The 24,717-nt window shown below is 37.3% G+C and overlaps 2 protein-coding genes across 7 annotated transcripts in view; one reads left to right on the top strand and one right to left on the bottom strand.

Annotated features, from left to right (window-relative positions):
• Window positions 1-24,421, bottom strand: rln3a (relaxin 3a). 2 transcript variants are annotated; one of them, XM_056272040.1, is made up of 3 exons: window positions 24,296-24,421; window positions 1,630-2,013; window positions 1-394 (listed from the first exon to the last, which is right to left on the bottom strand). In XM_056272040.1, exons 2-3 carry the CDS (start codon window positions 1,790-1,792, stop codon window positions 105-107), a joined length of 453 nt encoding a protein of 150 aa, XP_056128015.1. In that variant the 5' UTR covers window positions 1,793-2,013; window positions 24,296-24,421; the 3' UTR covers window positions 1-104. The 2 variants fall into 2 exon arrangements, with proteins under 2 accessions (XP_056128015.1, XP_056128022.1); XM_056272047.1 differs by having other exon boundaries at window positions 1,630-1,988; window positions 24,296-24,313.
• Window positions 4,003-24,717, top strand: part of rfx1a (regulatory factor X, 1a (influences HLA class II expression)) — a 27,126-nt gene continuing 6,411 nt past the window's right edge. Inside the window, exons 1-14 of one of the 5 annotated variants that reach the window (XM_056271957.1) lie at window positions 4,003-4,229; window positions 8,167-8,520; window positions 10,190-10,299; window positions 12,342-12,437; window positions 14,462-14,559; window positions 16,106-16,553; window positions 18,607-18,806; window positions 19,625-19,744; window positions 19,832-19,965; window positions 20,199-20,317; window positions 20,442-20,551; window positions 22,191-22,342; window positions 22,586-22,683; window positions 24,336-24,485. In XM_056271957.1, coding sequence (XP_056127932.1) covers window positions 8,181-8,520; window positions 10,190-10,299; window positions 12,342-12,437; window positions 14,462-14,559; window positions 16,106-16,553; window positions 18,607-18,806; window positions 19,625-19,744; window positions 19,832-19,965; window positions 20,199-20,317; window positions 20,442-20,551; window positions 22,191-22,342; window positions 22,586-22,683; window positions 24,336-24,485 — 2,175 coding nt within the window. In that variant the 5' untranslated portion in view covers window positions 4,003-4,229; window positions 8,167-8,180. Of the gene's footprint in view, window positions 4,230-8,166; window positions 8,521-10,189; window positions 10,300-12,341; window positions 12,438-13,244; window positions 13,625-14,461; window positions 14,560-16,105; window positions 16,554-18,606; window positions 18,807-19,624; window positions 19,745-19,831; window positions 19,966-20,198; window positions 20,318-20,441; window positions 20,552-22,190; window positions 22,343-22,585; window positions 22,684-24,335; window positions 24,486-24,717 lie in introns of those variants that run through there. The other 4 variants (XM_056271966.1, XM_056271974.1, XM_056271983.1 and 1 more) reach the window with 4 other exon arrangements.

Here is a 24,717-nt window from a genome sequence, read left to right on the forward strand (position 1 = left end):
AGTACAATGAACAGAGACAGAAACATTCAACAGAGGACGGGGTGTAGAAGCACAAACACACACATACTCTCTTTTCTTCACTCATGCCACAGAGAAGGTTAGTCTTAGCAAAGTGAGCTGATTTCTCCTTTGCTGCAGCCCCACTTGCAGCAGGCGTTGGACAGTCCCACCACTACATCGCGTCCCTTTCTGTCAACGGTGCGCAAGGCTTCAAGCACCTCCTCTGATATGAGAGAGCGCGCAGGCCTGCTGAACACGCCACCTTCCTGTTCACCTTGTGCCAGTGACGGAAGGCTTGAGTCAGATGCATGCTGGGAGGATGTTGCAGCACCGTAAAGCACTGAGGTATCTGCAGCATTATTGTCATATGTGTTCAATAGGTCCAGTATTTCATCTGCGCAACATAAGAGATGTCCATTTATGTAATAGTTGTAAAGTAGAAGATGGATAAGTAAGTGATAGTATGTACAAGTCAGAGAGGTTTGTATACACTTTGAAGAATCTCAAATATATAAGAGTTTTGAGCTACTGTTCAAAAGTCGGTGTGATTTTTATTTTATTTTGAAAGAAGTATATGCCCACCAAGGTTTGCATTTATTGATTAAAAAAATGATATTGTGATGTTTTATTACAATTTTAAATAACAGTGTTCCATTGTAATATATTTTAAATATATAATTTAGTCCTTTGATCAAAGCTGAATTTTCAGCATCATCACTGTAAAAAATTACATGAAACATATGTTTTTACAATGTATGTTTGATGTTCATACATCAAAATAAGTTAGGCAATTTTTAACTTTTTTAAAATGTTATACAAGATTCAACAAATTTGTTAAGTCAGTTTAATGTGATTTAAGTTTAAATGATGTAAACATCTGAAAAATTGAAGGCAACAACTCTTTTTTTACAGAGATTCAGTCACTTCTATGTTGTATTTTTCCTTATTTAAGACATTTTATTACAAGTTATATGTTAAAAGGAAGGATTTTTTTTTTAGCATTTGATATCTGTTCTTCATTGTATATTTTATATTTATTTAAATCCAAGTGAATTGAACTAAAAGCTTCCAATGTGAAAAAACTTTGGTGCCACTTCATAAATCCTTCTAATATGATGATTTGATGCTCAAGAAACATTATTATTATTATCAATGTTGAAAACAGTTGTGACACTTTTTGATGAATAGAAAGTTCAAAACAGCATTTATTTTAAATGTTTTGTAACATATAAATGTCTTTACTGTCCATTTTTTTATTTAATGCATCATTGCTGAATAAAAGTATTTAGTTTATTTCTTTTAAATAAATTATACTGACCCCAAACTTTTGAATATTAGTGTACATAATTCCCATAGTTCCATTTTTGCTATATTTTTTTATTACTGTGCTATAGTAAAACCCAGTGAAAACAATGAATAAGTGTATAGCCTATATCCAAACTTTTGACCGGTCATGTATTTGTAATATTTTTGGGATCAAAGTATTTTAAAATTCAACATTTTTTACATTTGTATTGCCTTTTAAATATATAATCATTTTATGAGTTTTAAAAAAAAAAAAAAAAAAAAACCATAACTGACCAGTAAAAAGTGAAATTAAGACTCCTGCTCTGGGTCTTCAAAACTAACCTGTGTTTGTTAAGGAGCGTTTCCATCGAGAGCCTCCGCAGGTGAAGATGACAGCGCGGATGAACTCCCGGCCGCATAATTTGACCCCATATGAGGGGCCGTCCAGTGCCTTTACTCCGGCCAGGAGCAGACACACTGCGAGCGCTGTGGTTTTCCACATCATGCTGAGAGCAGATATTCACTGACAGTAGAGGTTGATGTTCAGAAGCTGGTTTCCTGCTGGGATCCCTTTGGTTCGGAACCAGATGCCTGTTTGATGATTTTTCCTGGGTTCCTATTCCTGCTTATAAAGAGATGAGAGGCACACATGCTCATACACCCCCCTCACCCCCGCAGGCAGGCAGGAGTCACAGATAACCCTGTAAGATAAAGTCAGAGACCTTTCTGGAAACAAAAGCAATAGCAGGAAAGGTGATTGTGTAATTATAAAAGATGCACTGGCGTACTGTGACATGAAACACTCTCCCCGTTTAAATGAATGAATCATATTTGCAATACGACTCATTTCAAGTCATTGTTGTGTGCAAAATTGACTTACAATTTGAATTTGTAGTCTGTTACTGATTACACATTTTATGACAGAAATTGTAGTTAGTAATCTTTTATATTACATATAATCTGACTACTGTCGGATTACTTTTACATTACTTTTGACCTATTATGTATCACTATGTATAAGTTGAATAAGATTATTATATAACAAAATACAAAGAGAAAGAAAATATACATTCTACAACATGAAGTGCATTAGGGGTCCATGACGAAAAGCTTAAATAAATACTTAATTAAATAATAAAATGTAAAATAAAAATAAATAATTTAAAAATAAAAACACACTAACTAAGAAAATATGTATTTAATTTATTTACCTAAATTATGTATTTATTTAATATGTAATCACGCAAATCCATAAAAAGTAATTTTAATCTGATTATGAGCTTTTTAAAATTAAAGGTTCAATAGATGATTCTCTACAGAATATTTGTTTGTTATGGTGGTTGAGGAAAGTCTCCTCATATCCTCATAGCAAATGTGTATTTTTATAGATATCATCTGTGGAAAGCGTATGCTTTATTATTATTTTTTAAATCATGTAGAAATAGTACAATTGGGGACTGGTTGTCAGGATATTGGAATGCCAGGCTATGCAATTGCCACAAGGTTCTGGTTGGTTATGGCTGCAAAAAAAAAAAGTGCACTCGTTTTATCATCCACTGGGTGAAAATTGTAAGTCTGATCACTTATGAAAGTATAACAACACACCTCTCATAAATCTGTGTACCGAGTTCACCCAAATGCTTGTTTTACCTTCTTTGCACTTCTATGCATAATTTATTTTTCCTTTTTTTTCAGAAGATGTGATGACTGAGGTTAAAGGTTAAGAGACAAAGAGATGTAGCGAGCATGGCATTTTCAAAGTGTGATAACACAGTCCATTGCACATGGCAATCTTTGTACCCACATGGACAAAGGTCGCCAATTTCCAAAATGACAACAGAATAATGAATTTTTAATGAATGTGATGATAACAATGACAACAACATGACATTTCGAGAGACATTAACCATAATGTTTGACGTTTACAACTTCGCCTGCAAGGATGGTGGCCATGTGGACGTCTGTGTTTGGTTTATACAAATATTTAAATATAGAATATATTATTTTAAATCTATAAGGATAAAATTGCAGGTCCATCATGTTCATGAGTGACACAAAATGTTAAAATGTCCCAGATCTATTAAGTTATTCAAAATATAGGCTATGCAATTCATACAAAAAATAAATAACTTGAATACACCTTGAAAACACATTTTAAATTAAAAGTAATATTTAAATATAATTAAATAATAATAATAAAAAATTAAAAGTGTGTTTAATTAAAGCAAGAATGGTGGCCACAGGCCTCTGTTTTTAGTTTATACAGATATTTAAATATAGCATATATTATTTTAAATCTTTTAGAAGCAATTGCATATCCATCATGTTCATGAGTGACACAACATTTTTATTTTTTATATGCAATTTATGCAAAAAATAACTAAAAGTAGTCAAATACTAATTAAATAATATTTAAATATAACTAATTAATTAAATTTAAAAAAGTAAAATGTATAGGTGATGTATTTTCATTAAAAAAATTACATATCAAAGTTTATACATTTTTTATATTTCGTATTTATGCTAGATCATGTTAACAGCTCGTATAGGCTACAACGTAGATTCAGATCAGCTTTCTGTCAGTTGTGCTGTAATAGTAATACTTTAACGAAACAACACGACTGATTCCAGATCAGTACATAAACACCCGTGTGATTGACACGGTTCAGACAAACCAGCTGCTGAAGGTCGCATCGGCTCCCCAGTTCCACAAATAGGAAGACGCGGCGTTATAGTTATTGTACCTGGACCAATCAGAGCGAAGAAATGGGGCGGGAACACAGCGAGTGGGTAGCAACAGTTGCCTGGGTGAGGACGAAGCGCCATAGCCACGGTAGTCGTGGTGACAAGAACCCAGCAACGAGAATCAACAACAACAACCCGATTCATTGAAAAAAGCATTAAATCAAAAGTACCGCTGGAAAAGTCACTCGGAATAAGAGGTGATTTCGTTTTTTATATTTCATATGAAGTCACACTATGTTGAAAACCGAAGCAGGTGCGAGGATGATAATATTCTTGGCGTCTATCGATGTCCAGTAATCATTATTGGTGGCGGGGATTGCTAAGCGATCGAGTCGCGCGCTGTAGCCTGATGCGTCTCATAAACGATAGGCATGACCAACAGCCTCAGCAAAAGCTGCTCGTTGTTGTTATGACGATATACTAGACAGGTTGTACAAAATGGCGGGTGTTGTTTGCAATAATACGCGAGTCTCCATACCACACATTGCTGGATAGACACCCATCCATAGCATTCGGCTAGCGTTGCTATGGAGCCAGGTGTTATAAACGCTGTTGGCATAGTTACACCGACGAGCACGCGGACAAACCCGCAGTTATTGCTGGATAAACCAGAGACCCTCTTGTCCTTAACCTCACTGATTATTGGATATGGAACCATATGTAATAATGTGCCGAAATAACATTCCGTTCATTGTAAATAATATACAAATGCGCTCATGCAAACCAGGGAATCTGAGTGCGCAGATAGCCTAGTGTTTGCACGTCAAGAAAATGTAATTATTTTCTGCAATATTTAATCTTTCTGCATTATTTTGTGTTTACTTCATGATTATAGTAACCGTGATCAAAGACTTCTTTTGATTTAATTATGATTGTGAGGTGCATATGCATATATTATAGAAGAATAGACTGGATTGATCCTATTGATGATATCAATACTTGATAATTTATGTAAATAATATTTGTATTTTATTACAATACATTATTATTGTGGACCATTATTATAATTATTATATTATACTTTTATTTATGCAGGGCCTTTCATGAACCAAGTGATGTAGAACCAAATAAGTGCAACAACAACATTCATAAGAATACAAAGGAAACTAGATGTATAGCTACAGGCTTGATTCGAGGATTGTTGCGTAATTGAATCGTGAGGTTGAGAGATTAGAGTAACAGCAATGAAGTAAATTGGTACTGACACATGACATTATTGGGTAGGTTGTGTTACAAATGCTGGTAACAGTAGAAGACAAACAGTTTTAAAGATCTAAGACCACATATGGTTGTTATTTATTAGAGAAATACACCTTCATTTAAGGGTGGTTCTTCAACTACAGGCACTTCTTGTGAACTTGAGGGGGAAAAAAAGTGTTCAAATCAAAATTGTTACAGTCTAACAGTTAAATATAACTAGTCTAGTTTGATGATCCATAAGCAAACGCACTTACATTATAAGACAAATTGGTGTTTTTTGACATATTTTCCGATCCGCACTGAACAAATGTCATTTCCATCACATGTAAATATTTGATTATTATTTTAAAATATTATGATATAGATCATTTCTTAACAGTGTAAGACCACTTTCACACATAGTATTACCAGTTTATACCTATATTGCAATTACCATAGATTTGTGGATTAAGTAAATTATTTGTCATGAGGCCCAAACACAAAGCTTACATCCACCACAACTTGAAATATAATATTGGATTGGTTAGATACATTTAAGAAAAATAACTACTTGTGTTATTACATTAAGTGGACCATTATCCCATAAACTATGCAGAAGTTTTTAATGAGTGATTAGAATTTTGTATATATTTTTAAAAAAGTTATGAGGGGGTGGAAATGACTGGGTGTTGTGGAAATGACAATGAATGGACGTCCATGTAGAAAAACAGAAGACATTTATTTGAAACTTTCTGAAACAGACAATTCCATTTAACAAATCATTAATCTCATTAGTCTTTAGTTTGTTTGGTTCTGTTTTGGTATAGGACTGAGACCTTTCTGCAGTTGACTTCCGCGGCATCTTAAAAATAGATGAAAAGGCATTTCAACAAATATATATTTCAATAAATACATTAGCATTGTACATTTCAATAAATAAAATATACATATGTAGCCCCACAATCTATGAATTGCACCTTGTAAGCATAAATGTCATTTCCACCTCACCTTTGTCATTTCCACCCAAGAAGGTGTTGGAAATGACGGTGGTGGAAATGACAATCCTGCAGTATTTTGGAAAGAAATCCAAGCTAGTATTACAGATTAGCTATGAATTGGTAGCTAGCATTGCATGCATGCAAAATACATCTATTTATGTTAAAAATTCTATTTATTTACAAACTCAATTGATCTTACGCCATGTTTGGAAATGACATACAATAAAAATATTTTCATTTCAAGCAATATTTACCTTGAGTTTTCTTCTCCAAGTTGGTGAAGAAATTAAAAGTCTCCTCCATGTCAGACATGTGCTGTGATGTCATTGTTCATCTCCATAGAAACTACCCAAACAATCTTTCAAAAAAGCCTTTTAAAAGGTTCATTACAGCGTTGTGGTGGAAATGACGGCAATACTGTGGGACAACTACATTTTGTATATAAAATCACATTAATAGTTGTCTGACCTTAAATACCACAATTATGTTTTGATTATTTTACTGTTACTTTATACAGTCATATTAAAAAAAAATAGATAAATCATTTTTTTACACTTCTTTTTCATTATTGAAGATCAGAAGTCTGGGTATGGGACAAGCACAAAACAGCAATATTTGCATCTATAATGATATTTAAAAAGGTGAAAAAATCATCGTAGACTACCGGTAAAAAGTTTCTAAAGTACTTTCATTGTAAAGTTAACTATGAAAGTGTGAATTTTTCAAAATTAAATGTTTTTTATAAAATATGATCAAAGGACATGAAAGTGCCCATAATCTAAGAATTGCCCTTAAATTGAATTTTCATTTTTTTGTTTCCGAGTCCCACTTTGTGTTCTTGTTCTGTGTGCCCTCATTCATTTGCAAGCGGTGATCAGGTTACTGGTAATAGGACACCAAACGCTCTGCCCGAACCTTTCCTCCTCTTCTTTTTGCTGACCCAACAATGGTTGCAGTCTTTAGGGCTTTCCTGTAACCGTGTGGTTGTGCCAAGGTGGTACTTAGTAAAAGTGCATAGTGATAATGATATATTTCTCGATTTTTGATTCATCGTCTCCATCTCATTGATTATGCTGTTCACAATGCTACATGGGATTGTAGTTCTTTGTAGTTAAAGTACACAGTCTTGTACAATTTGTCGTTTTTTCTGATTTTCAAATACTTTTTTGCTTCAAATAAAAAGGTAGTAATGTGATTAACCTTGTTCCTGATTGGTTTGGTTCATGGGTTAAAGGGTTAGTTCACCCAAAAATGAAAATTCTGTCAGTAATTACTCACCCTCATGTTGTTCCAGCCCCGTAAGACTTTCGTTCATCTTCGGAACACAAATTAAGATATTTTTGATTAAATCTGAGAGCTGGATCACTCCTCCATAGGCTTCTTAAGGGATCGAAACTGACCGGCCCAAAAGTTATGAAAGACATCGTTAAAATAGTCCGAGTGACTACAGTGGCTCAATCTTAAGTTTATCAAGCGACGAGAATACTTTTTGTGCGCAAAAAACAAACAAAAATAACGACTTTATTCAACTATTCATTTCCTTCTCTGTACGGCCGTGATATTTCACGTAGTGAAACTATGCAAAGCTTCTAGGTTGTACGTCACGCATCACACACATGACCCGCGTCGGCCAATAGTGAGCCTACGTGTGACGTGTAACCTAGAAGCTTTGCGCTGTTACACTACGTGAAATATCACGGCCCACAGAGAAGGAAATGAATGAAGAATTTTTAAAATCCCTATGGGAAAATTAATGGAAAAAAACGTCTGAAAAAGTGGGCGGGCACTACTGCACTCTGTTAATCCCCCGATAATGACCGCCGTCAATAGCAACGCTGTATAATGACTGCTCATCCTGGTATTTGAGGCTGGCGCGTATTACATGTCTCATATTACACATCATGTACATTATACCTTACATATTATCATGTGATTCCATGTGATTTGTTGCACTCAGTCCAGGGGAACCCAATGGCAACTCCAGTTTATGTGAGAGAGCTGCAGCAGACCTCCCAGCCTCAGGGAGGTGGTGTGACTCCCACATCAGGGCAGGCTGCCACCGTGACAGCAGCTCCCCAACAATTCCTGGCCGAACTTCAGACTACAGGGGCCACACCTTCAGCGGCCCCATCCACCGGCCAGACCACGCCCCCTCCCTCACAAGCACAGAAGAGCCAGGCAATCGTCCAGGCACCACCCGCACAAGCCCCGCCCACTCAGACTCAATATGTCACAGCTGAGATTCAGAGCTCACCTACGCAGTCCAGCAATGCTCAGAATACACCACAGTACATTGTTGTCACAGTTACAGGTAAGAGTAAATCAACTATCTACGATTGAATGACATAATAGATACTGCAAGATAAACACAATATGTGGGAACAGAAGACCTTGATTTTATATGCTTTTTGCAACTGCTTTTTTATCACTTAATTAGAAGAACCACTTTTACTAAATTGTGTCCTCTGTTACATAGGGACTACTGAACATATATTTAGATGTTTATTTTAAAATGCAAAGTATTGAAAATCAAAATAGAGCTCTGTAAACATTTGCATTTTTATAACACTGTAAGTGTGTCCCATTGGGTAATCAAAAGTTCTGCACACACTTGCAGTCTTCATGCCTACTTGAACACTTGGGCCAAATACAGGAAATACGTCATGTAAGTAGACAAGTGGTCAAGTGCAAAGACCGCTAGTGTGGGTACTTGGACAGGCTCGTTGACTGAAGGAGGGACATATCTAGAGAACAGAATAACATACACACTTGATGTTGGAGTCATTTGATTTTGTCCAGTAAACAGCCACTCAGAACATCCTAGCAAGCAAACACGTAGCCAAGCCTTGCACCCTAGTAAGCAGTGGTTCAACTAAAAATATAAATTGGGGGAAGGGGGGTCAGTAAAAAAATAAGAATTAATACAGTGATTACAAACATAGGTAAATACAGTATAACAAAGTTACAAATAAAGTAAGGTCTAACTGTAGTATTCAGGTACAGAAATGTAATAATTACCCTAATTGTAAAATAACACTATAGCGGTCACTGTTCACATTAAAGCTGTGTTTTGTTGTGTGATTGACATTAATGACTCAGACAGCAGCAGGTATTTATACGCTGCTGTCACTTTAAGAGCTAATGCACGGATCCAATATAATGATACACATCTGATTTCTTTCTCTACTGTGTTTACGAGAATTCTTGCAGAGACAGTTTTTTTGACATTATTTTGTGTGTATGTGTTCGTTCAAGCGCAAGGAGATGTGAAATAGGAATCAATTTGGTCTTCGCGCGCTATCAGTATGTAGCCTCTCTGTGTGTGCACGCTTTGGGTGTGTGCGACTGTGTGCATAGATGACAGTGCTCAAATAATGAATTGAGATCTCTTTGCCTCTTTTTGCGCTGCAATGGTTAAAAATAGCTTGAATGTGTAAATTGGCAAGGCAAAACACCTGCAAACGATAAACTTTCAGTCTATGATGGTTAAACTTTGCAATTAATCCATGAATCACATGCGTGCTGAACTGTGGGGTCTGGTCCGTACGGATCATGGATCAACTATGATCCGTTTAACCCTTACTAGTAACCACCAAGCAACATCTGGGAAATCTGTCACGGCAGTGTGTTTTATACAGGCAAGCACCACTCATATTTTCTTCTGAAAATGTAAAAATCCGTATTTTTTTATTATTTTTCTTTAATAATCATCTCTGTCAATGGTTTATTTTACCATGTATATTTTTAGTTTATCCCTGTAGCTCGAACAGAAGCATAGCACTAGCAACTGAAGGTCATGAGTTCAATTCCCAGAAGAGAAAGCATGAACTTAATAAAATGTGTACCCAAGTTGCTTTGCGTAAAAGCGTCTGTCAAATGCATAAATGTAAAATTTTATTTAAAAATTAATATACTTGTTTTTTCTATTAAAAAACCCCCTCCTATCCTAAACAGTTTTCTCTTTTCTTCTTTTCCTGTAGAGGGTTCTCTTCATTCCAGTGACTCTGTGTCAGATTCTAGTCCTCCTGCTGCTGTAGTCCAGACTGGAGTTCCTACGCAGGTGGTGCAGCAGGTTCAGGCCGCACAACAGGTAACACCAACCCTAAACACCAAACCTGTGCACCCAAATACACAGTAAACCCACCTAAACAAGCACAGCTTTGGAATGCACTGCAATGGCTTCAAGTCTTAAATCAAGAAATAATTGAATATATACACTACTGTTCAAAAGGTTAATACTTTAATACTTTTATTCAGCAAGGATGCATTCAATTGATTAAAAGTGACTGCTGAGTGCTGCTTCTTTCAGAAACGTTGCAAAAAAAAAAAAATCTTAAAGGGTTAGTTCACCCAAAAATGAAAATTAAGTCATTAATTACTCACACCCATGCTGTACCAACCCCGTAAGACCTTCGTTCATCTTCGGAACACAAATGAAGATATTTTTGATTAAATCTGAGAGGTGGATCACTGCTACATAGGCTGCCAAAGGGAATGATACTTGACGGCCCAGAAAGTCATTAAAGAAAATGTTTAAATATTTCATGTGCCTACAGTGGCTCCACTATAAGTTTATCAAGCGACGAGAATACTTTTTGTGCGGAAAAAAACAAAAATAACGACTTTATTCGACTATTCCATTGCTTCCTTGTGGGCCTGAGACGAGAGTTCAAGAGATTTCCAGGACGCATGCGCGAGAACTGACATTCTTCTTCTACTACACACTACACAGCGCACGTCTTACAAGCAGAGGAAGACGCGTGCTGTACATAGTAGTAGAAGAAGAATGTCAGTTCTCGCGCATGCGTCCTGGAAATCTCTTGAACTCTCGTCTCAGGCCCACAAGGAAGCAATGGAATAGTCCACAGATGGAGAAAAATTCAGCACAGCTTGTTGTTTGAGTTTGTTTGAGTTTTGTAGAACAGCAGTTCTTCTAAAAAGGCTTGCCCTGCAGGCCTCGAACGAATGAGACATGACGATTGAGGGATTTTGCTGTTTTCTAAACCCTGAACAACACTAGCGTTCATTCGAAGTGACCACAGAGGAAACCACTGCTCTTAAAAAATAAAGCCCATTTAAAATATGTAAAAAACCACTTGGTAGTTTCACAGTACTGCTGGTGTGTCCCAATGATTCGGGTAAATATACATACACAGGGCTTGTAGATAACCTTTTCTGCAGGTTAAAATCTGTACATCCACAGCTAAATATCCAACTAAATGTCCAAGTGTTCTAATGCAGACTTCCTTATAATGATCTACATCACTCAAAGCCATTTGCCATTTCTTGGGTTTACAGTCTTTATCGTTTGCATGTACAATGATGTTACAGTGCATCTTTGGCCCTAAGAACTGATGAGCTGCCTTTTTTTTTTTTTTTTTAAACTATATCAAATTAATATGCTATTTATCATTTTTTTTTTTACCTAAGTCATACATTACTGTTTAAAAGTTTATGATCGGTAGCAGGGCCGTAGCAATGGTTACCCCGAAAGCCTGCTGAAATATTAAGCAGCACAACTGTTTTCAACATTGATAATAATGAGTAATGTTTCTTGAGCATCAAATCAGCACATTACAATGATTTCTGAAGGATCATGTGACACTAAAGACGGGAGTATTACCAAACGAATTTTTTTTTTAACAGTAGTGTTCCTAAACCATATTTAAAGGTTTATTTAGTAATATTGTATTTGTGTACCGCTATATTGCACAACAGTGGTCTTTGACACCTAGCAACGTGGATGAAGCTAAAACATTATAGTAAATTTATGTTTATCAATATCAATATAGAAATACCCTTTTCACAGTTAGTAGTGATTTATTCCCTAGAGAGAAGATTCTAATAACAGGGGTAATGTGAGTAGTATTCAGGTTAACATGTGATCTCAACATCTCTGCCCCAAATAAATCGGCTTTAATTAGGCCACTGATATCTTTATCTCATTTTAAACACAAGTTTAAAACACAGCACTATTCATTATTTTTCAGAAGTAAAGCTTTTTAATGAGAACAAGCATTAGAGCTGTAAACCGTGGCCCAGTTTTGAACAATTAGACTGTGGTTTGTCATTCTTACAGTTGCTTGTTCAGCGAGCTAATGTTTTTCATTTCCCCCTGCAATCGTTTAACAGAGGTCAGTAGTTCAAGCCACATCTCAGACAACGAAAACCGAACCGAGCCCCCAGCTGAATGTCGCCAGCCTACAATCCGTGCACCTGACACAGGAGGTAAGCTGTCTCTCTTATATAAATGTGTTATTATGTCAGTAAAGACAGGCTTTGCTGTCAAATTGATGCCACTAGCTATGTTTCCATCCAAAGTGAATTTAACTTCAAATTTGAATTTAAAGCGCAAAATTTAAAACTTTTGCGAATAAAGCACCGTTTCCATCTCATGTGTTCAAGAGAACCAAATCATCACTTCCTGGGAAATTGGCCTGTAATATGGAAGCTACTGCAATGTGGCTGTTTGTTGTGTCTCAGAGCATGCAGACAAAACTACTGTAAAAATACTGTCATTTTATCTTGTGTTCGGATGCCTGGTGTTTGGGAACGCAATCACGTGAGACGCTTCTGAAAGGTCATCATACCCAACCGTTTGGCTCAGGAATTTCAGAACGATCAAACCAACATTTGAGATGCTGTGCAATGAAATTGGTCTGCTGGTTAAGTCCGGTTATCCAATCACACACAAAAAAAAAAAAAAGTAACTTTTTCACAATTTATTCGGTAAATGTCTTTCCTTTGTAGTTTATGCGCATCTTCTTATCGGATAAAAAAAAATATCCACCTCAGTTGAGAGCATACGCTTTTTTTAATGTGCATTTTCATCCAGCTTTTTTATGCAGTATTCCAAAATTGACAAAAATACGTGTATGGAAACATGGCTTATGATGTCAAGACAAGTTCAACCCTTGTCCAATATAAAATACATTCAATGTGCATTTCATCTAATGTTCATAATCATGCCATCTTACATTAAAGGAATAGTTTATCTAAAAAAAGTTTCTTAACCTGATTCCTTTAATGGAAAATTCTCTAAGCAAGCAGTTGTCTAACCCTCTGATGGTTGCTTTCAGAGCCCTTTTCTCAGACAGAGAGGAAGTGATGCACAGAGAGAGAGTGAATTGAAGAGAAAGAGACAGATAGAAGACTGGTTGGAGCGTAGGCCAGCAGTAGTACTACTAGAGAAACTCACTAACCCGTTTGGAGACAGTTTATCTTACGCATCTGTTAATGGAGGTTTGCTGGATTACTCATCTTGTTTCCCCCCATCTCTACCTGTCGCTTATTCGCCCGTCACCTTCTCTCTACCTGTCATGTCGGTGGGCTGGGAGACAGACGGGGTCTCCTACACCTCTGCTGCTGTGCCAGATGTGCAGTCTTTCCTCTATGAGATGCCCTCAGCCCATAGTGTAGGTGACTTTAGTTAAAACAGTGTGTAGGTGAAGCTGTGGTCAATCAGCGAGAGATTGTGTTAGATCAGTTAGCGCAGTGATTTCCAACCAGGGGTCCATGTACTTCACAGGATACATTGGGTATTTTGCTATATAGAACATAACTTAAATTATTTTAATTAATTTAAACCCAAAAAATCATATTTAAAATATACAATATTGTTCAAAACTTTGGGGTCTGTAATTAAAAAAATATATATATATATTTTTTTTTTAAATGTTTTTGAAAGTATCCTTTCTCACCAAGGCTGCATTTGTTTTCTAACAAATACAGTAAAAATAGCAATATTGTGAAATATTATTACAATTTGAAATTAGTTCTCTTTTTAAATATAATTAAAAATGTAACTTATTCCTTTCAGTATTATCACTCCAGTCTTCAGTGTCACCGTTTATTTGTAATAGAAATATTTTGTAACATTATCCATGTCTTTACTGTCACTTTTGATCAATTTAATTAGTATTCTTTTTAATGATAATTTTTTTTATAAAAATGTTACTGACCCCAAATGTTTGAAGTGTAGTGTAGATATACAAAATATATAAGTATATTTAAATAAATAAAAAATGGTCTATTTTTAACACATTCAAAAGAAATCTTTTAGTTTGCTGTTGAGGATGTGATGTTTTTTGAGGGGTACATAAGACTAAAAGGTTGGGAAACACTGAATTAGTGCACTGAATGTGGCTGCAGACATTTTTGTTTACATATATATAAACAAGTTTATTTATGTAGAACTGTGATGGTGTCAATTGTGCCTTCTCAATTTGTGTATTGTTGTATGTGCGCCACAGGTACAGCAGCAGCTCCAACAGGTGCCAGTCCAGCATGTGTATACTAACCAGGTGCAGTATGTGGAAGGAGGAGATGCTAGCTACAGCACCAGCACCATGTGAGTATTCATGGAAACCATCGCTCGGCCCCAGCATTGTGCATCTGTGCTGAATCAGATACAGGGCTTTTCACACTAAACATGCTTCCTCAGTTAACTCTTCGCTAAAGTCACTGTTGTTGGATTTTGGCCGTTTTATTCAAAAGTGGAGAAAGATGAATGTGAGCTTGCAGGGACAGGGCTTAAAGAAATACAGTTCACCCAAAAATGAAAATTATTTTATTACAATTTTTTTTATTAAAATGATTACAAAAACATAGTTTCTCACCCTCAAGTTGTTCCAAACCTGTATGAATTTCTTTCTTCTGCTGAATACAAAAGATATTTTGAAGAATGTCGGTAACCAAACAGTTGATGGGCACAATTGACTTCCATAGTATTTTTTTCTTCTTCATACTATGGAATTCAAAGACAGAATTTTCATGCATTTAGAAAATAGATAGGGTGAATTTTTATTTCATTCCAATTTTTACGTTTTTTTGGTACAATTCTGTTAAAGGTTGTCAATGAAATATATATATATTTAAATAAATTAATATTTTTATTCAGCAAGGATGCATTTATAATGTTACAAAATATTTCTATTCATCAAAAATGGAGCATCAAATCATCATATTAGAATGATTTCTGAAGGATCATGTGACTGAAGACTGAAGTAATGATACTGAAAATGCAGCTTTGCCATCACAGGAATAAACTGCATTTTGGAATATATTAAAATAACATATATAATAAAATTATATATGAAATAAAATAAATAAATAACAAATAATTCAGGATGTTACTCTTTTTACTGTATTTTGATCAAATAAGAAAATAAGAAAGCAATTTTTTTCCCAAAACATTACTGACCCCAGGATATATTTTTTGTTTTGTTTTTGAAGTATATTTCAGAAGACTTGAGACAATATTAAATATTATTAAGTCATTATTATTAATAAAAAAAATATTAAGGTATTAAAATAGTAGTTATTTACTTATCATGTGCTGCACTTACCCAATCAATGTTTTAAATAATTTAAATATGCTTATTTTAAGACAGGGTTTAACAATGTACAGTGTGAAATCTCGAAACCCAAGTGCCCACTATTAATTACTAACCCCGGGTAACATAAAACATAAAACAAACATAAAACAAGACCATTTTGAATTAAAAAAGTGAAGTGACGTGACGCGTTGCCAAGTATGGTTTCCCATACTCGGAATTTGTGCTCAGCATTTCACCCATCCAAGTGCACACACACAGCAGTGAGTATTGAACAGATACACACCGTGAACACACACCCGGAGCAGTGGGCAGCCATTTTTGCTGTGGCGCCCGGGGAGCGATTGGTGGTTAGGTGCCTTGCTCAAGGGCACCTCAATTTTGTGTGTTTATTTACTTCCCCAACCTACATTTCCTGTTGATACTGAAACTCGAACCCGCGACCTTGGGGTTACAACTCCATTAGGCCGCAACTGCCCCTAATTATGCTCACAAAGTCTGAAAACCCCAAGTTATGTTTGATTAAAATTCTGAATCCTGACCCTTATCATTTTCTCACAGTCGTTCCAGCAGTTTCCCCTACACAGAGACCCCTCTGTATACCCAGACCACTGCTGGACAGTACTACGAGAGCACCCCTGCCTCCGGTTCTGAGGCCACGTCCCCCGGCACCCCTCTCACCGTCTCCGTGACAACTGGATCCCCTGGGGTGTCCATGTTTGTGGCGGGGACAGGGCAGATCGTGGCCAATCCCACGACGGGGGCTGTAGGTGGAGTCACAGCTGTAGTGGCAGCCACGGGGACATCAGCGAACGGTTCTGGAGATTCCGGGGGCGAGGCTAACGGTGGCAGCGGGAGCTACGTGATTCAGGGCGGCTATATGCTGGCCGGCAGCGGCACCAGCAGCAGCGGAAACGGTCACGGTTACCCGCACCCCACCCGTGCCTCTCCGTCCACCGTGAGTATAAACGAAGGCGAGGACAATAGCGTGCCGTCGGCAGACAAAAAGGTATGACGACAGCAGGGGCGGGGCTTAATCGTCACTCATCGCCACTCACAGATTCCCTCCTCTTCCTGCCACCCAAACGAATTTAAACGCATGGCGATCTCATTGCTCAGTTCCACGTGTCAGAGAGCACAGTGATACTTCCAAATCCAAATTCAGTTTTATTTAAATAAAGCCATCAGACTGACTTTTGTCAGCATGCTATTTCTATGACGACACATGTCCAGTTGACATGTAGCTCATCATTGATGCTTGCTAAGGCTTTCACTGTGCTGTCGTATTCATCGCAGAAAACATACAATTTCAGTCATGACCATATTCATATTATCCATGAGAGACAGAGGGCCTTGTGTGGTCCTGTTCAACATGTTCATATATACAGCAGGCTTCCAAATTTGCTGCACACTCTATTACAAAATTCTTTCAGTTACTGATTGAGGCATTCCATTGATTTAACGTTTCACTGCATACTCGTCTTGTATGCCACGGCACGCAGAAACAGTTGTCGAGAGGCATACAGTGCGGGGAAAAAGTGTTTGCTCTGTGTGTGATTGTCTGTATTTTTGCATATTTGTATCGTGAATGTCATCAGATTTACTAATGTATTAAGCAGCGCAACTGTTTTCATAGTTGATAATAATAAGAAATGTTTCTTCAGCAGCAAATCAGCATATTAGAATGATTTCTCAAGGATCATGTGACACTGAAGACTGGAGGAATGATGCTAAAAAAATTCAGCTTTAACATCACAGGAATAAATTACATCTTAAAATATATTCATATAGACAACAGTTATTTTAAATTGCAATCATAATTCACAGTATTACTGTTTTTACTGTATTTGTGATAAAAAAAAATGCAGCCTTGATGAGCATAAGAGACTTCTTTCAAAAACATTGTAATATCTGTCCAACCCCAAAACACTTAAAGTCCCCCTGTAATCATCAATTGTAACCCTTAAAACTCACCTTTAAAGTTTTTTTCAGTGAAAAAAATTTTCTTCATGCCTTAAAATATCTTGAATGTAACTCTACACCCTTGCTTCATTTAATCTACGCGGACACATGAATATGCTAATTAGCCCCGCCTCCACTCAATCACACCAGCTCAGAGATCCAATTGGTCAACTTTACTGTAGTAAACACTGCACAATGGTATCGCTCGATCTTTACAACGTCAAACACATACAAATAATTGATATGATTACCGGTAGCCTTTTTTTTACTACGTTAACAAACAGCTAATAGTGTTTTGCTAATGTTACACAAATGATGTTCCCGTTCACCATCTCAGAGTCAGACAGCTGCTTTCTAAAAATCAGTATCCTTAGAAACGCTTTGAACAACATAGTAGCTCAGTGGAGAAAGGCATATAGTTCATCATATCATCGTAATGTCCGTCACATACATAATTCATCCGCTATATTGCTAAATGTACCCGATTTTTCCAAACCAAAACAGTTCTGCTTTTGATTCATAGTTCAGCATACTTCTTCAAACTTGAATTATTGCATACTGAAACCTTGAACACCAGATAAATGAAAGACACACCAAAACTTTGTTTTCAAAAAATGTGGACAAACTCAGAAATTCAGACAAAGACATTCACAGCACTGTATGTTTTCATGAAGCTGTCAGAATAAGAATATTTGTATAGATATGGCTAAATAATGCCATTTGTTGTTTATTTAAAGTCAACATGAAATTAAAATCCACTGCAAACTCACATTCCGATCCAGAACAACTGCTTCCTATCATCCAATCAATTCATGAGAAATAAAATCAAGTTCTGTCCTACGTTGTTTTCTGTCCTATTTTGTTTTGCTTTAAAGTGAACTAAAATGGGTTAGTGAATGCTGTTTTTTGTTGACTTTAAATGATATAACATTAACTATGCATGAATGCATAATTACAGTACATGTGCACGAGCGGTGTCTGCATGCAAAAGCGTACGCACATGTTTGCATTTAGGCGTTTGCGTGTATCTTAGGTCATCCTTTAGCCTGGGCTCTCTGTCTGAGTGTGTGTATGGCTGTGTGTGTGTCTTATCCCGGCAGCTGTCCTCTGGCCCTCAGGTGCAGTGGTTGTTGGATAATTATGAGACAGCAGAAGGGGTGAGTTTGCCCCGGTCCACTCTCTACTGCCACTACCTGCTGCACTGTCAGGAGCAAAAGCTGGAACCTGTCAATGCAGCGTCCTTTGGAAAACTCATCCGCTCGGTGTTCATGGGGTTGAGGACCAGACGTCTCGGCACACGGTGAGAGAAAGGTCACGTGACCTCTGTCTGTTAGCGCCCTGTTTATTTTAGTGAATCAATTTGTTCAGATTCAAGTGAAACGTAGTTGTTTATCACTAAGTTTTTGTTTGTTTCATTGTCAATATATTCAAATCAGAATCAGTCGCTCACAAACATCAACTCACAGTAAATTAATGTGGCATACACTACCATTTTCTTGAAAGAAATTGACACTTTTATTCAGCAAGGACACATTAAATCAAAAGTAACAGTAAAGACATTTATAATGTTACAAAAAAATTATATTGGAAATAAATGCTGATCTTTTGAACTTTCTATTCATCAAAGACGTATTACTTTTCCCACAAAGATATTAAGCAGCAAAACTGTTTTCAACATTAATAATAAGAAATGATTATTGAGCACCAAATCAGCATATTACAATGATTTCTGAAGGATCATGTGACACTGAAGACTGGAGTAATGATGCTGAAAATTCAGCTTTAACATCACAGGAATAAATGACATTTTAAAGTATATTAAAATAGAGAACATTTATTTTAAATTGTAATAATATTTCACAATATTACTGTTTATACTGTTTTTTTTTTTTTTTATCAAATAAATACTTCTTTCAAAAACATAAAAAAAATCTACCCGACCCCAAACTTTTGAACAATTGTGTATATATTATATATTCATAGTTTTTAATGTATTAATTAAACGGTAGTGTATGTTTTTGTGAGTCATGCATATATACACGTATGTGGTTTGAAGCCTCCATGATCCTATGGTTCAGGTCATGCAGGTGCACTGAAGCTTTGGTGTGTTTGTTCCAGAGGGAATTCCAAATATCACTACTATGGACTGCGGATCAAAGCGAACTCGTCTCTGCTCCGACTGATGGAGGACCAGCAGCACCTGGCCATGAGGCAGCAGCCCTTCTCTCAGAAACAGAGGTGGACACACATGCTATCTGTCATTTCTTGCTCTCCGTCTCTCTGGTTCCTGTGTTTCTCAGTACGTCTGATTCTGTATCCCTGCAGGTTGAAGCCGGTACAGAAGGTGGAGGGAATCACTAACGGGATGTCTTCAGGATCTGGACAGCAACAGCAGCAGCAGCAGAGCTCGGGTCTGTCGGACATCAGCACCCAGGTCCAGCAGTACCAGCAGTTTCTAGGTGAGCCATGACATCAATGTGAGCCTTAACAGGCAGAAGCGTAACCCAGAGTGCATGCTCTTAAGGAAACACTAATGTGGAAGTTCCTAGTTGTGAATGTTCAAAAAAAGCATAATTTGACGCTGGACTTTAAACTAGGAAATTTGAAAAACTGAGATGTAGTTGTATGACATCACATGAAAATGGTGGCAATAACAAGTCATTATATGGTTGCTGTAATCCTTGATATTTAGATGCGTCCAGAGCTCTCCCCGAATTCCCTGATGTTGACCTGCAGGGTAAAGCTTTACCAGAGGGCATTGAGCTGGAACATCTCAAGAGCTTTCAGCTGCTCTACAGAGAACACTGCGAAGTGAGTCTTGTCTCTTCTTCTCTGTTTGAATCCATTGATTTTCTGTCAGCATTGCAATGCATATCTGTTTATGAGCTAAATATCTTTTCAAGCTGTTTTTATCTGATGTGGTGTGTTTCTTTAGGCCATTCTTGATGTAATGGTCAACCTTCAGTTCCCTTTGGTGGAGACTCTTTGGAAAACATTTTGGAGGTTCAGTGAAAGTCAGGCAGGAGACTCAGCAACACTAGCTGTGTAAGTTTACATCTCAGTACAACAAACTCCTTTAGACCAACACTACATGTCAAGGTTTTCACTGTTACATGCGTTCAGGACAGGAGGAATTTATTAAGGTGTTTATTGGATGGTTGAGGCCTTACTCCGTGTCTACACCGGACGCGACAGCTTGAGGCGGTAAACACAGGATGCTTAAAACGACCGGTGCAAATCCCTTTGTTCTTCATGTCAGAAGTAGCGTGAACGCTTGAAGTACTTCAAAAATAGAACGGGGCATCAGTTTACTGTCAGGAATTTGTTGTGTAGACCGTCTAGTGTAGACTGCATCACTGATTTTAAGGCCCTGTGTCCACCAAAGCATTTTTTCACCCGGCTGGCGTATTTTTCCGATTGATTTCAATGGGAGCGCCGTGTTTTTTAAACGCCAGGATCGTAATGAGGTGCTGAGTATGGAAGCTTGTTTCTGCCATAGAATAAAAAATAAAAAAGTCGCATATAATGTGATATAAAGCCGCAATTGCGTGTTATAAAGTCAGAATTGTGAGATATAAACTAGCAATTGCAAGAAAAAATTGCATCAATTGCATGTTTATATCTCGCAATTCTGACTATAACACGCAATTGTGAGATATAAAGTCAGAATTGTGAGATATAAAGTCAGAATTGTGAGATATAAACGGGCAATTCTGAGGAAAAAAGTCAGTCTTTTTTTCCTTAGAATTGGACTTTATAACCCGCGGAGCTTGTTGCCGCCACAGAATAAAACAAAGAATTAAAGTCAGATTTGCAAGAACTCTCGCAATTGTGAGATAAAAAGTCACAATTATATTTTAGGAACCACAATGGAAATGAGTCTTTGGGCTTTATTGTGTCATCCGTGACTATTTATGTATTTTTAATGTATGACACAGATTACTGTTTCATATTTTTTTATATTTATTTAAGTGATCAAATCAATCAATCAATCAACAAGCTTCCATAGCTGAGTGTCTTTTTCATGCTGAAACGCTGAACACTGTGTTTGTTTACGGGTCGCAGAGAGTTGAAAAATGTTCAACTTTGGGTAAAAAGCAGCGCTCATCACTGTCACTTTTTACCCAGGAGGGGTTGGACAATACCACACCAACCAACCATCACATTCTGCTTGTACAACGTCAACAGATGACAAAAAGCATAATAACGGAACAAAATAATTTAAAACAAGAGCCAGAGCAAATGTACAATGTATCAACATTTCTATATAGAAACAACACTGAAACAAACTATCTGTAAAATTAGATACTATTAATAACACTTAATAGTAAACACTATTAAGTGTTTCTTATTATTTCTTATTATTAAGTATTAATACTTAAAATAATAGTAAACACGTGCGGATATTCTGTATCATAGCAAGCAAAGCGTCTCAGCTGAAAAAAAACCCCCCACTGCGCTGCCAAAACGCTCTTAAGCGCCCACAACTAGGCATTTTCAGCAGAGCGCCTAGCGTTTTCAACTGGCTAAAAACGCTTTGATGGACAGGACACAGGGGCTAATGGGTTCTATTTTCTGTTGTCGTGTTGCGTTGCGCCGCTTAAATATGGGAAAGTAGGCTTCATAGAGTTAATGAATAAATAGACACTAAACATTATCCGTTTCTCTTTGGATGTTTTATTAGACATGATGAGTCGGAGAAGAGGCTGCCCAAGTCATGTTTGGTGCAGCTCTGTAAATATGATCCAGTGCTTCGCTGGAGTCGTGACTGCGACAACACACTGTACCAGGGCCTGGTGGAGATGCTCATCCCAGATGTTCTGAGACCTATTCCCAGTGAGTTGACCAATGTATTCTCACTACAGATTTGCATTTTAATATGCAGCAGTATGTGCAAGAGCCGGTGGTGATCTATCAAGTGAGTCACATTTTGCCAACAGGGGCCTCTTTTCACTCACATTCACCTTCATATTGCCAACTTGTGGGTCAGCATCAGGGCTGTTGGGTACCAATTATGTGCGTCCACTGCCAGACAACATCATATATTTTGCTGAAATGAATTCTAAATTCTTTCTCCAGGTGCCTTAACACAAGCCATCCGAAACTTTGCCAAGAGTCTTGAGAGCTGGTTGACTAACGCCATGATGAACATTCCTGAAGAGATGGTTCGTGTCAAGGTCAGTGAAATAAAAAAAGAGAAAATCTAAAGACCCTAAATGTTTGAACGGTACTGTGCATCTTCTTGAAAGTATGTGAAAACAAACATAGATCCTTGAATTGAAGTGTTTGAATTAAACTTGAACTAAATTTTGTTAGAGTAGCATGGTGATATCACAAAAAATAGCCTTTATCCACTGCCAAAGCCAGAATGAAACAGAGCTACTGATTGAAGGGAAAGCGGGAAAAACTTGAAAAGCTTTTGGATCGTGATCACGTGCAGCAGCCCGGCATGATGTTCTCAGTATGCCTGAGAAGCATGGAGCTATTTAACTACCTCAGTGACTACGTTTACATGCAGCCAATAACCCGTTCAAAACCGGGATATTAGCAATAACCCGGTCACGAACGGCCATGTAAACACCGGCAAAAACCCGAATATGCTCATATCCCGGATTTTAAAAACCGGGATATTATACCTGGGGTACCCCTTTTCTAACCCGAATTTTTGGTCATGTAAACGCGTATCGGCATATCCCCATAGTGATTTGTGTTCTGCGCATGTTCTATTCGCAAGGAATCTTGGTCTTTTGAGTAGAGAAACTTCTCGGCGCATACAAAACTCTGCGTGCAGTATACCGGAAGTAAACATGGCGAGACCAGAGCCCGTCTACATTCTCTGGCGAGACGCAGCACTTTTGGAGCGAGGTCAGTAACGTTACCAGCATCAAAGCGCAAACAAAGGCGATCGCTATCTGCGTGCTGCTGTTGTTGTTGTCTTTGGATACAGGAAGAAGAATCGGAAATGACGCATTTTACGTCTTAAGGTTGTCCGTACGTCTAGACGCTAACCGCGCGTCGCCGTTTACATCGGGATATTGCAATTCCATGTATACAGGAGAAACTCTCTGCTCACGCATGTAAACGGGTTATTCCTAATGTTTCAGAAACCCGAATAGTGACCTTAACCCGACCATAACCCGAAAATTGGCTGCATGTAAACGTAGTCAGTGTCAGGGAAATTCAAATTCATCGATGCTTGGCTCAGTATCAAGCTACATAAAGATTGGTTAATCAAAGTTACTACAAATAACACCTAATAAAATAGTGTTTATAGACGCAGCGCTGCTTTGTTTACAGATATAACTGAAAAAAAATATATATATTTCTGCTGTTCCATAAGCGCGCCATGTACTGTCAGAGATTGAATTTGCATTTTCATTCAGCCTGTCTGCATTGGTCAACCACTACAGTAGTACAGTGGTACAGTACAATACCATAAAACATCTGTTTTTATGAATGACTAATAATAGTTAATGCGTTTGGTCTAACAGGAACCTAAACAGTGTGCTTGTGACACATAGTAGTCACGCATGCCATTTTAAACTAGGGGGGTTTACTAAAATTGAAAGTGTTTAAAGACTTAAAAACTTTCCCTAATGAATTTCATTTGGGGAAGTATGTAAGTATCACCTCATCTGCATTAAGAAAGTTCTCTTCACTGTTTTAATTTTAAATGATCTTTAAGAGCAAAACAAAATCCCTAGTAAATACATACAACAGAGCTGTTTTAGCTATTTAAATTATACATACCCAACAAAGAAATTAAACATTAGATAATAAAACTGTTACTTATTGCATATCTCCTCTGTGAATTGGCCTTTGTTTTTAGGTGACGTCTGCAAGCGCTTTCGCTCAGACTCTGCGCAGATACACCTCTCTAAATCACCTGGCCCAGGCAGCTCGTGCCGTCCTGCAAAACACAGCACAGATCAACCAGATGCTCAGTGACCTCAACAGAGTGGACTTTGCCAATGTGCAGGTGTGTGTGACTAAACAAACCCCCTCACATCCCAGTTAGATTTGAAACTGGACACTGTATTTATGAGAACTGAACTAGAGCTTTCATCTGTCACCATCTGAGATGAACTCACTTTTTGTATGCATGGTGTTTGTGGTCTGTCTATCTATCAGGGAAACGGAAACTCAAGTGAGTGTTTAGCATAACATACAGTTCGTTTCCTTGAAAGTGATTTTAAATAGTGGTTTTGCTG

Source organism: Rhinichthys klamathensis, unplaced genomic scaffold (assembly GCF_029890125.1).
Source record: "Rhinichthys klamathensis goyatoka isolate OS25496 unplaced genomic scaffold, OSU_Roscu_1.1 h1tg000015l_1, whole genome shotgun sequence".
Classification (NCBI taxonomy): domain Eukaryota; kingdom Metazoa; phylum Chordata; class Actinopteri; order Cypriniformes; family Leuciscidae; genus Rhinichthys; species Rhinichthys klamathensis.